We start from the raw sequence: 13,188 nt of genomic DNA, 5'->3' as shown, positions 1-13,188 counted from the left end.
CTCACAACTCTGGCCTCACTAAGGATAATACCTGCTAGGTGGAGCACCTCCTGCCTTAGCTGCTGTGGGGACAAGCCCTGGGGTGCCAAGTGCCAAGTGCCTGGGGTGTGTGCTGGAAGTTGCTCCTGTTCTGTAACACTGGAGTTTGTCCTGAGAGGGGAAGAGCTCAGCAGTGAGAGGAGAGGGCATGACAAAGTCACTTCCCAATCATACAAACCACACAACGCTCTCCAAAGCAGCCTTCCGAAATGCTGTGGAGCAAGGTTTGCTTTTGGAAAGGCCTGCAAGCTTCTGTGATGCATTCTCCTGCCCCAGGCGATTTGATTTGACCTGTTGGTGTTTTATTTCCATTATTGACAATGATTGTGAAATCCATGTATCTGTCCACTGCTCAGCTGTGAATATTCTAGACAGAGGGTCTCTGCATTTCTCACCGGCAGGTGTGGATGTTATCTCTGAGCCTTGCTAATATCATGGCTGCTTCAACTGGAAATAGAACTGTGGTTTCCCCCAAAAAAACCCATTCATCTTGTATTTCTACAGCTCCTGATCTTATTCCCTTTACCTGAGTTCAGCCAGAGCTGCTCTTTCTCTCCCACCAATGGGACCCAGTATTTCCCGCCTCTGTCCTCTTCCATGGAGTTGTTTAGCCAGCTCCATCCATAGTGATCAGCACTTTTCCTTCTTCCTCTCTGAATTCCATTCACAGCTACTCTCCTAATTGTCAAAACTTTCACTGGGCATTTTTTTGTACTGAAATAAAAAACTGCTGCCAGAGGACCTCTGTATTGCCCTTTCTAGCCCACAAAAGCGTATGCTCAAATAAATGTTAGTCTCTCAGGTGCCACAAGGACTCCTGTTCTTTTTGCGGATAGAGACTAACATGTCTGCTACTCTAAAACCTGTCGCTCCTGGACTGCATCACATTGGGCCCTGCTCCTCTTGTCAGATGGGTGAGATCACAGGAGGCTGCCTCTGTGGTTGCAGGCGTATTATTTGTTTTTAATTCTTCTTCTATCATTGTCCTACAGGCTTGACTTCATCTTAAAAGGACAGGATGTCAGTTGACAGATGGGGAAAAAGCCAACTTTCAGTCTGCATTTCTCACATCTCTATCTTGTCCGCCATGAAGGGTGTGGGGAGAAGGTGTTAAATCATAGACATGCAGGGCTGGAAGGGGCCTCAAAAGGTCATTTAGGCCATTCTGCTGCCCCCGGGGCTGGCAAGCAGAACGAAACATTTAGTTACTGCTGAGCATCCCAGGTGTTGAGACCCATGTGTAAGGCATCTCAAAGGTACCTAAGCAAGAGACTAAGCCACAGGCAGCCTTCTGTTGTGGGTGAGAAATGACATTCTTTTCCCCTGCCTGGCTGTCACTTGGCCGAGCCAGACTTTCGGGTTCTCCCATTGTAAAGCTCCCTGTGAACGCTGGGTTAAAAGCGTTCACGGGAACTAGTGGTGGGGGACGGGCTGAGCTTGCAGTCACCTGCCCACCATTGGCCTTGTCTCCGGGGCCCGGCCTTCCCCCCAGCAGCGGGCCGGTGCTTTCTCTAGGGCAGGCTGGTTAACGACTGGGCTGTGTCACAGCCCTGTTGGGCTGGGATGAGTCCGGGCCAGACCCCAGCAGATGCAGGGGCTGTGCAGCGCCGTGCACTGGGCCTGGCCCAAAGCCTGGAAGGGGCCCGCAGCCCCACTGCGGCGACGGGGGCTCTGGAATCTGCCCCTCGGCGGGGCGGGGCAGGGGCGGCCCAAGGCGCCCACGGGCGCTAGCTGCAGGCAGCGCCTCCTGCACCCGCTGCCAAGAGCCCAGTCCCGGCGCACGGCCCCTTTAAGGCGCGGGGTGGCTCCGGGCGCGGAGCTCTCGCGGGGCTTGGCGGCCGCGCTCTCGCGAGGCCGGGGCTGAGCGCTGATTGGCTGCGGGGGGTTGAATGTAAGATGGCGCCCAGGGAGCTGTGAGGGGAAAAGAGTCGGGCCGAGGCGGTGGCGGAGCGAGGCGGCGGCGGGGCCAGGGTGAGGCGGGGCCGGGCCGGCCCAGGCCGAGCGGCGGCGGCGCAGGCTTTCCGGGCCGTGGGGGGCGGGCTGGGCCTGGCGGGGCCTCCCGTCCGGCGGGGGTTCCGGGGGCGGCGCGGCCCCGACGGGAGGCGCGGGCCCGTTTGTTGTGTGGCGCTGCCGGGAGCGCGCAGCGAACCGAGGCACCGTGTGCCCGCGCGAGGCCCGTTGGCCTCCCGTGAGAGGCGGGGCGCGTCCCCGTGTCCCCTCCCCCAGCCGCGGGGCGGCCCCTTCCTGCGCCGCTGTTGCTCCCGGGCACGCGCACGGGGCCGCTCGCTCCCGGCGGCGGGGGCGCGCTCTTCTCCGTGCGGCGGGCGCGCGATTGTCCCGTCCCGTGGGGGCGGGCGGGGGGCGCCGGGGCCGGGTTCGGCGCCCGGCGGTGGGCGGTTGTGTGTAGCTCTGGCTGACGCCGCGGCGGGGGCAGCTCTTGCTCTTAAGACGGTTCGAGAGCAGAAGGGCAGGAGCTCTTCAGACCAGGCCTTGCCTAGCCAGAGCCTGTCAAAGTGCCCAGGCTCCTGCCTCCAGAAATCGCGACTTTGGAGACAAAGCAAGAGTCCTAGCTCCTTATGTTCAGCAGATCGGCCTTACTGAGCAGTCTCCTGTCCCGGCAGACCTCTGCAAATTAACTGAGCACAATCTTGCTGCGCATTTATTGGAAAACATCTCCAGTAAGCAAGCACCTGATGTGTCAGGCTCTTGAGTGGGCTCCTAAGAAAGTTTTGCTGTATTGCACAAACCCTTAGTATATTTTGTATAGCGGATGAGTGGTTCAGTAAAGTACCCGTCAAGTCTGTTTACGGTTTTGTTTATTAGCTGCAGCAAGAGCAGCAGATATTTTACATAACTCCATTAAGAGGGTTTTACAAAATCTTGAGGTGTAACCCATCATTTAACAGATGTGTATGGAGTTTAGTCTTCTCTCCATTTAACACTGACTCTTTTTTTAGTGTTTGTTATCTCCTCAGAGAGCCTTAATTGGACTACTGGTCCCCAGCTCTGCCTAGTTACTCTATTCTAACTTGAACACTTGTGAGGAGAACGGAGCAAGAAAAGGCCTCTGGACCTTATGGCAATATTTCCCCCCCACCCCCCCTGCTGCCTTGTTCTAAGTTTCAGTAACTCCCGTGTCCATTGAAAAGTGTTATGTAAGTTCCAGCACAGTTCTCTGTCTCAGAGAACATTCTGCACCATGCAAAAGATGTACATGGAGATCTGTTTGTCTTAATACATGTTCTTAAGATCTGGAAGTAAAACAAACTGGTTAGGAATTGAGCATGTCTTGTAATAATCAGTTAGGAACTATCTATTAAGGGTTTTGCATTTTTATGATTATATTCATTTTGTGTTTGTTTCATTTTCTTAACTCTCTTTTTAAAATACAATTTAACTAAACAATCCAAAGAACGGGGGATAGAAAGGGCTTCTTTGTTCTGTCTTCTCCAGAATGTTACAAGTCTAAGAGCTCAGGACAAGTGCAGCAGAAATACCTGCAACATGGTGACTGGTGAGTCCAGATAGTCCACCTGCTGCAAATCTGTGTGTACATTTTCAGTATCTTTAGTCGCTACGTTCTATGAACTAACCACTTATGCTCATGAACTTGAACTATTTTCCAGATCCTATTTAGTGGAAAATGCAATTAAGCTGAACAGAGAGGAATTATATCCATGTATCCAAGCAGCAACTTTTGCTGAACAATGTAAAAATGCATTCTGCCAAGTTTTAGCAGTGATGAGTATTCACTTCATTTTGAAATGGACTGTATGTAATGGATAAACTGAGTGTATAAGCTGATCCACCCTGATATTTTAATAGCTAGTGGTAAAGGTGTTTGCCTGCCTGACATTATAAATTTGTGTATGTTCTAGTATAAAATCTTTTTTCCTTTAAATGCAATACTAACGTTGCATAAAGAGAATTATATTAAGTGTGTGCTTAGAAACCTGAACAGGTTTTTATTTAAAAAAATAAAAATCTATATGTTAATGCTGAGTAGTAAATATGCCTGAGGGAGGTGGTATATTAGGTGATCAAAGGGGGAGGCTTAGTCCTTTTTGTACTTTGTTTTTTTTAAACTTCTGCTCATGACAATGGAAAAATAAGGCTTCAATACATGTCACCTTCCTGAATCTACAGCCAGTGCTAATACCTCTGCTATTGCTCATACTTTTGCCAAGGGGAAGAAGAGTGAAACGAACAAGAGCCTGGTCAGTTTAACTACTGCAGTTCTGTATTTCTGTAGGTAGCCTTGATATTGACAAGAGTGTGGTTAGGTCAGTTTAGCTGAGCTGCTGCTTAGAAAAAGGGAGACTTGTTTTTAAATTCTCTATATAAATGAAAAGGGAGCATAGGAATGGAGCACTGGAGTCCAGTCTGCCTCTTTCCCAATCTCGCAGAACGTTGGGAGAGGTAGAACAGCAGCGACTCCCCTACTCTTTGGTGCAAGGACCATCTCTGTTCTCTTGGTACAGTGCCTAACATAAGGGAGTCCTGGTCCATGACTAATGCCCCTATGCACTCTGGATAATATGTATATTAGATAATACTCTGAAGTTGCTTAGATACCACAGTGATAAATGCAGTGTAAGAACTTAGTAGGACAGCTGTCAGGAGGCTCTGGGATTGGGAGGGAGAGGAAAAGGAAACTTCCTTCCAGCAGACTGTAGGGGGAGTAAGAGTGGGCTTCTGATTTCAGCTGACTACTAGTCAGAAGCTAATTGAGAGATTGAACACCTAAGTCAAGTAAAGGGACAGTAAGAAAGAATCCCAGCACTTGTTCTACTCCCTCAGCTGTTGGAAGTAGTGGATGGCACCTTGGTACTCACGCCCCTAGACCTCAGTGGTGGTGGGTCCCTCCTTATTCTTTATCTGCCTCTACCTACTAAATATAGATTTCTGGGTTGTGGGTTTTTTGTTTTGGTTTTTAAGCTCTGCCACAGAGCAGTCAGCTGTATATGTGAAAACAGCTTCCAGCACAAGGATCAAGATTTTTCACAAGTAACTGGGGAGGGGGGTGTCAGTTTTTGGGTGCCAATCTTGAGACATTTGAGAGGAGTCTTTCTCAAAATTGCTGAGCACCTGCCTTCTGAAAGTCAGGCCCATTTAATGCATCTCAGATTGGGCACCCAATATAACTATTCATGTCTGAAAATCTTAGTCAAGGTACTCAGGCCAATCTCTGCAAACTTCAGTGGGCTTAAATTCCAACTAAACACACACACACACACGGAAAACTTAACAATTCTCTACGTCAAAGTATCATACTGGGTTTCTGTTTTCTTTCAGTGAGGTTTAATATTCATTTCAGAATTTGTTGATGAAGGCCTGGTGGTCTACTGCAGCACTGAAAACTGATTAGCAAGGCCAGGGTTTCTGTTGGTTTCAGCACAGGTGTAGATAGTGTCAAACTTTTTCTTCCTGAGAGAAGGTAAACTGTTAAAGATGTTTGGAGTGTGTTCTTGGTGGCTTCTGGGGAAACTTGTCACTGAGTCAGCAGTGACACGAATAGCTTAATTAGTTGTGTGTTCCGTGTATAGCTGGTTAGAAAGCTTGTTAAAGTGTAACTTCAGTGAAAGAGAGATTTCCCCCCTCCCCTATTATCAGATAGTTGTATGGAAGCTTCTGTATGCTGTGTTATAAGACATTGTGACCAAAGGACGGTGGCAAATGCAGCTATTCTGTATTAACATCCTTCTCTTAAATGAATGAACAATGTAAGCTTGTACTTTTTATTTGTGTAAGCACAACAGTATAGTTGTGTTCAATATAAATGCTTAGATTTTTGCGCAGGAACCCATTGCAGAAACTTGTCACTTATTTTTAAGGTCCCATAAGTTCTGTTATGCCAGAATTGCCTCACACACGTTCTCTGCCTTTGGGAGCCATACCTCTTTGACAGCAAGCCGGACCCATGTGCTAGTAGTGACTTGTATCCGAGTCCCTCCTGCATGAAGTGTCATGGGTGGGGTGCTGCCTGACCAGGTTGGAGTGGGATTCAGACCAACAATGAGAAATGATTTAGGGTCTGATCCAGCTCCCATTGCAAGAACTCTGCTGCACTTAATGTTGACAGCCTATTACTAACCCCCCTTTTGCTTGCACACTGCTTTAGAAATAACACTTTGGGCCACCTTGTTGAATGAATGCAGTCACTCTTGTGTGACCAAATCAGTGCTGAAATGTTGTACAGCTTCCTTCTTCTCGTCTATTGTTTATATGGTCCCAGTCACCATAAGGTGTGTATATGCAGTATGTCCCTTTCTCCTCTTCTGTGTACATAATTAGACCCAGTCACCGAAAGTTCCCTAGCCTGGTAATTGTGGCTGCAACCCCATATCTCCACACGCCATTTCATGACCACATCAGTAGTGGTAAGGTTACCATCGAAATGTGTTTACCCTTCACCATGAGTTATTACTGCCATAGAAACAAGAATACACTCACAGAAAAGGTGATAGTGAAATAGGAATACTTCTTGTATTTAAAGAAGATAGGTAAGCAATTCAAACAGTACCTGTGAGATAATACCCCAGATGTTAATCTTGGTCTTGGGTGAGTCCTCATTTTGGTTTTTTTTCTCTGTGGTCTTACTTTCTCCCTGATCTTGTTGGTTTCTTTTGCTCTCTTTTCCTTTCTTCACCGTACATCTATCTCCTTTCTACTATACCCTGTTTCATATTGATTTTTTCCTCCTAATATTTGCTAATAGGAGTGTGAGGCCTACTTTTTCAAGACCTCACTGCTTCTTTCCAGGTGCACCGGTCCCATTTAATAGAATCTTTGGACTCCAGCATTCTGTCCCCTGTCCTTTCAAAGAAGTCTGAAAATTCTGCTCAGCAAAGTGAGAGAGAATAATCCCGGTGTAAATGTGGAGATGCTATCTCTTCATACTTCCCTGTCTCCTCCTTCCCATTAGTTACCACAGAGTGTTGTTTTGTTGCCTAATGGGTTGTGATACTTGGTTCTGTCACATCTGTAGCTATGAACCAATCCTTTAGGCAATAGCTTCTCAAATGTTCTTGATACTATATATAGTATTCCATGTTGTAAATGAACACATACAATTCAATAAGGGTTAATTTAGCCTATTCGGGACTGGTCTGGCCTGAGACCGAGTGCATTAGTATAGTCATCAGCAGGAGACAACACTCTGGAGAGAGCTCTTTATACAGGGCAAGTAAGCCTGAAGGGTGGGTTGCAGTGTGCAGTTGTGACTCTTAACAAGGGATTAATTAAAGAAATGCTTAGCTGCATAAAATGGCATGTAAAACTACAGCATTTGTCTCTTAAGGCTTCCGGCTGCCTGTGTTTGTCTCACAGAAATCCAATGTGTGTAAGACGTTATCCACTGGCTTCTTGTGTACCCTTATCCGATATGACTATGAAAGTTGTGAAACGAGTTTTAACTTTCTCCTTTGTTAAGGAATCCTAAGGACCTTGCAATATGAATAATTCTCTGGAGAACACCATTTCCTTTGAAGAATATATCCGTGTGAAAGCACGAACAATCCCTCAGCACAGGATGAAGGAGTTTCTCGACTCTCTTGCTTCCAAGGGGCCTGAAGCTCTTCAGGAGTTCCAGCAGACAGCCACCACCACCATGGTATATCAGCAAGGTGGAAACTGCATTTACACGGACAGCACAGAGGTGGCCGGATCTTTGCTTGAGCTTGCCTGTCCTGTTACAACCAGTGTCCAGCAGCAAACTCAGCAAGAGCAACAGATACAGGTTCAGCAGCCACAACAGGTCCAGGTAAACATCTTTGAATTATTTTGAATGTATGCATTAACTTGTAAGTCAGAGGTCCAGGTATCTACATTTGGGATGTGCAACATGCAGGTCAGATTTTAAAAAGTAGGAATAATTTGAACACTAGTCTGTGGACACCTAGCTTTCCATGTATCAGAATTGTTTCTTTTTCATATGAGAAGTTTGATAGATAATATCTCATGGCATTACTTCTGCAGAGCCCCGCTCTCGGAGGAGTTCCAGACCTAGCAATGAGGTGATGTAAACTTTCTGAGAAATAGTTGGCAGTTTTGGTGTACGTGTAACTCCCTCAAACCCTACATTTCATAGGAAGTGGCTATAAATACCCCATCCCTTCTAGTGGCCTATTAATTTCTCTTTGCTTGCTGGAATAGTCATGGAAACAACCTCTCATTTTTCTGTTCCTTTAGTAGAATAGTTGAGATAGGTGTAGGATACACCTGATAATTTTGGTTTAATTGTTGTAGTTCTTGGGCTGTTTTGAAGTTTTACTGGCTTTGGGTCACCTTGTGCCTTGCCCAAGCTGGTAGATTCCATCTAACAAAAGTGAGAGGCATTCTCCTTTCCCTGCAATTTTTGGTTTGTTATGGTCCTGAAAAGTGTTTTTTGTGCCTTGGGGATGGCCACTCAAACCCAGGTTGCGATATCTGCAAGGACTTCTCTGAAAGCCTGAGGAGAGAGAGAACTCTGCCACTTTCCTGGGGTATCTCGTGTTGTGAGGCACCTCGCTAGCCCCTGCCCTTAGCATGAGGAAGCCTTTTCTGTGCCTGCCAGGGGTCAGCTCCCCAACAAGCCACAGGGTAAACAAGCACTCCCTTCCAAACCTATTCAGCTTCTACTCCCTCTTCACACGTTAGCAGTAGGCACACTCCAACCCTTGAGCCTTCCAAGCATGCCTCTGGAGTGACAAACCCCTGATGCACCAGTCACTCCCTGAATTCACAGACCCGCTGCTCCCAAAGAAACAGTAGACACTAGCTTACCAGTTTCATTGTTCTGTTCAACACAAAGCACTCAGACCTGTATATAGTGAAAACAAGTGAAAGTTTGTTTAATGAAGTACTGTATAGAGATTCAAGATGTAGCAAGCCAAAGTATTGGACACGCATGGTTACATGTACAACAAAATCGTTATATGCCTTCTAGAGCCTAGATTTAGTTAACGAGATACTGTCTTGTCTAATGAATTAGCTTACCTGGTCTTTGCAGTGTTTTTCAGCCAGGCTGATTGTGACCCTCCTTTCATAAGATAGAACATGCTGACAGTTCATCGCTTCTCAGGGAAGGATGAAGGGTGTCTTTTTGCACCCAAAGGTATACCCCCAACAATCCATTGTCTTTACTTGTAAACAGGATCTCGCCCCTGCCCCCCTCCACTAGTGTCTTTTCCTGTGTGCTGCTTTCTAGTTGTTTTTACAATATCGATTAGTATTTGGCTCAGACTATAAATAGGTCGCCAGACAATATGCATTTGACCAGCCAGAGAGAGTTGAGCGTCTCCTCTTCCCTCCTATCTGACAGGAGAAACTGTATCACCGTTTGTTGACTTGCCTTAACTTGCAATCTTAAGAACATAATTTTCAGCACAGAAGCATAACTTCTTGAATATTACCTGTATATGCTTTTCACAATGACTACTGGTTCTCAATAGAGACCTTACATGTCACTCTCTGGTGAATTATTATGCCTAGAAGTGACCCAGAATATCCCTGTAAAACCCCATGCGTCCCCTTGGTCAGTTGGCATCAAGAGGTTCCTAGGTCACAAGAACTATGCTGTGGACTCTGTCCCTGCAAACGACTCATAGCCTGTGAGTTTAGGAGACTTTTCCTAAAATGGATCCCCTGGTATGGCCCCTGTGCCTCCCTTAGTGCAAATCACATGCTAAAAGGAGCCATTCTCTTGTAACAATATCCTATAGGGAACCCTTGAAACCGTTTCAAGGGTTCCCTACAAGATGTTTCCAGGGTCTGAAGCTGGGGTCAAGGAAAACCCCTCTTGTGTGTTTTGGAAACCACTGATACAGTATGGAAGGAAGGAGGGGCTCCAGCAAGGATCCTGTTGTTGACTCTAACCAGGCACCATGGAAATGGCTTTCCAAGATCTTGATGGTCCCAAGAAAGGTAGGATTGTCTTATGAATGGTCCAACTGACCCAGATACATACAGAAGGGTGCCCACTGGTTCACCCTGGCCAAAGCACCAGTAATCAACACTCTTCGAAGGCTCCTGTGGAGGGAATGTCAACATTTGAAACCATCAGTGCTCAGCCTACTCATACTATGTGGAGTCACTCTTGGCTCCTTTGTTTCTCCTCCTCAGATGTTGTCTTAACCACTTCCTTCTGCTCTGGGTGACACAAGGGCCTTTCAGAACACAGCGGGCCAAACAGCATAGCTCTGGGGATTCCTTTGGCAGCTTTACCCAGGAAGTCGTACGCTGACATCTTGGAACCCGCCCACCCACCCTCACATTTCTCCCGTCTGTAGGAAATTCTGCCAACTCCCCCGTGCCCCCAATGCTTCCTGCACCTATAGCTCCTCAGCTGCAGAGGGGAGGGATCACTGTATAGGGATCTGCTCCTCCATCTGCCCAGGACACTTCCCCATTGCCCCTGCACCTGGACCGCCCCTGCACCTGGACCACCCCAGCGAGCCACCCTGATCCCCACCCTACTGAGGCCCAACCAGCTGCATCTGGATGCCCCCACTCAGCCCACCATACCTAGACCCCCCCCCTTCCAAGATCTCAGTGATCTCCCACCTCTGTGCAGCCAGTGCCCTGTGCTTCCTAATGCTATGCTAGAGCCGCTACGTTTATTTGACACACAGAATTTTCAGAATTTTAAAATATTGTGCACAGAATTTGTTAATGTTTTGGCACAGAATGCCCTGAGATGTAGAGAGGTTTGAGAATGCTTTGAAGTATGGGCCATGCATTGCTCTCTAGCAAGCCCTACTGGATCACTTAAGGAGTGGTGTTGGTTACACTAGCAGGGAGTGGGTTGCTACAATGTAAGGCTGGGGAAGGATAAAATATTGAAGATTTATTATTGGAGGGAGTGGGGGGTAATAGGAAAGCAAAGTAGGAATAGCTTCAGTATCCCATTACTTGGGTCCTCACTCAGTATCTCCATTCCGATTAAGTCACTTTGGTGACAGTTAAGGATGTTGACGGTTTCCTTTGGTTCTGGAGAAGTTGTAAAGAATTAGCAGCTCACTTCTTTACCTGTGTCATCCTACCTTCTTCCTGGGTCAGCCTCTTACCTAGGTTCTACATCTCTGGATATCTGGACTAATGGGTACACAAACACAGGAACAGGTTTACAAGACGTGCTATATATTAGTAGTTAACCTGCTACTCCCCAAGAGTAAATCCTATCTCAGGCCTTGCCAATGAAACTCCTTTCCCCTTCCGCCCCCTCGATTCAGTAGGTATATGATCAGGCTCTAAAACAAGGGTTAAAATAGGAAAATGGTGGTGGTGCTGCCCTGGCTGTTTAGGATGGAGATGGTTTTTGCTTGGAAATAACCAGTCTTGTCACCTTTCTAGCTGCACTTTCCTATTGTTGGAGATTGCCTTCTTAGTATGTAATAGAGAGCCGACTCCCGTCCAATGAAATAAGAAACAAAAGTAGTGCCTTCTCCTGGGGACTAACGGCATTGTGGGCTGTATAAGTAGGGGCATTGCCAGCAGATCAAGGGACATGATATTTCCCCTCTCTTTAGTATTGGTGGGGCCTCATCTGGAGCACTGTGTCCAGTTTTGGGCCCCACACTACAAGAAGGATGTGGAAAAATTGGAAAGAGTCCAGCAGAGGGCAACAAAAATGACTAGGGGGCTGGAGCACATGACTTCTGAGGAGAGACTGAGCGAACTGGGATTATTTAGTCTGCAGAAGACAAGAATGAGAGGATGGATCTAGACTGTTGTCAGTGGTACCAGATGACAGAACAAGGAGTAACGGTCTCAAGTTGCAGTGGGGGAGCTTTAGATTGGATATTAGGAAAAACTTTTTCACTAGGAGGGTGGTGAAGCACTGGAATGGGTTCCCTAGGGAGGTGGTGGAATCTCCTTCCTTAGAGGTTTTTAAGGTCAGGCGTGACAAAGCCCTGGCTGGGATGATTTAGCTGGGGATTGGTCCTGCTTTGAGCAGGAGGTTGGACTAGATACCTCTTGAGGTCTCTTCCACCCCTGGTATTCTATGATTCTGAGAGGTGCAGAGCTTTGTGTACATTAAGGCAGTGGAACAGACTTTCTAATCTGAAAAAGTGAATATAAGGAAAGCAGTGGATATCCTGAGAATATGAAGCACAAAGCAAAATAACTTTTTAAATGTAAGGGACCCTGTCACCCTGATCAGGCCCCCTCATTGTGCATTGATATCTATCCTGCGTTTTGGGAGTTGTTTCTAGTGTCACTTTAATTGCTGCCCTCTACGTACACCCCTTCATTGTGTGGCAGCCTCAGGACAAGAATTTTCCAATTTCTCAATCAGCTTTTCGTTCACATTCTTGTTTTGTGTGAAGCTGTGAAAATAACATTGCTTTTTTGTTTACTTCCTATTTGTATCTCTGCATCATTGATATCTGGGCCACCCTAAACTGAGGGCCTGAGTACAGTTAGTGTATTTTAAGTAGCTGCAAAAATAGTGCTGGGTGATTTGGGTTTTTTTTGTCCAGGTATCTCTCATTGTGTATGGTGAAAATCCCAGCCTAAAGAGCATCTGAATGACTTAGAAGCATGAGTCCCATTGAAAGTGCTTCTAAGACACTTAGGTGCTTCTGAAAATCCCACCCAAATTTTGATCTCTGCCTCCTTTAAATACAGGACAGTAAAGACTGATTTTTGTAGATGAGATGAATATTGGTGAATAAAGGAAAAGAAATTACTAACTGTGAAACATTAGCCCATGTGTGACTTCATCTATTTCAGTTAACTGCCTGGTCAGATCATTCATTGATGCAGCTTTAAGTTGTGTTATTGGCAAGAGGCCAAATGATTCTTGTTACCTTGTAGGAAATTAGATCAGATTCACATCCGCATTACGGTGTGTTGCACACTGCTCTAGCCCTGCAGTAGGAACGATTACAGTTCATTGTACTTCCTGTGAGTAGAATCAACTCTTTTCAACAGGTGACTTACAATGGTTCTGTCAATGATGTCTCCTTACCTACCTCAGTTTTCCTTGGCAACTTTTAAGTTACTGCAAACGAATCCTTGAAACATTGTAATAAGCCCTTTTGGAAATCTGAGCTTTTCAGGGACTGGGCGTTCTAGGTAAGGATCACTGTTTGGGTACTGCTGCCATACACGCAACATACAAGTGAGAAACAAAGTGCCCAGTCAGTTCTAGATCCCTGTTTTGCA

General features: G+C 46.5%; 1 protein-coding gene across 3 annotated transcripts in view; it reads left to right on the top strand.

The window, feature by feature from the left end:
* Window positions 1–1,920: 1,920 nt before the first annotated feature.
* The window catches only part of QRICH1 (glutamine rich 1), a 28,835-nt gene continuing 17,567 nt past the window's right edge, over window positions 1,921–13,188 (top strand). The window contains exons 1-3 of one of the 3 annotated variants that reach the window (XM_030568208.1): window positions 1,921–2,010; window positions 3,493–3,553; window positions 7,472–7,801. In XM_030568208.1, the coding sequence (XP_030424068.1) occupies window positions 7,493–7,801 (309 nt within the window). In that variant the 5' untranslated portion in view covers window positions 1,921–2,010; window positions 3,493–3,553; window positions 7,472–7,492. Of the gene's footprint in view, window positions 2,011–2,449; window positions 2,718–3,492; window positions 3,554–7,471; window positions 7,802–13,188 lie in introns of those variants that run through there. The other 2 variants (XM_030568209.1, XM_030568210.1) reach the window with 2 other exon arrangements.

This window comes from Gopherus evgoodei, chromosome 7 (assembly GCF_007399415.2).
Source record: "Gopherus evgoodei ecotype Sinaloan lineage chromosome 7, rGopEvg1_v1.p, whole genome shotgun sequence".
Classification (NCBI taxonomy): domain Eukaryota; kingdom Metazoa; phylum Chordata; order Testudines; family Testudinidae; genus Gopherus; species Gopherus evgoodei.
The sequence above is the reverse complement of the archived record's forward strand: the minus strand, read 5'-3'. Positions and strand labels throughout refer to the sequence as shown.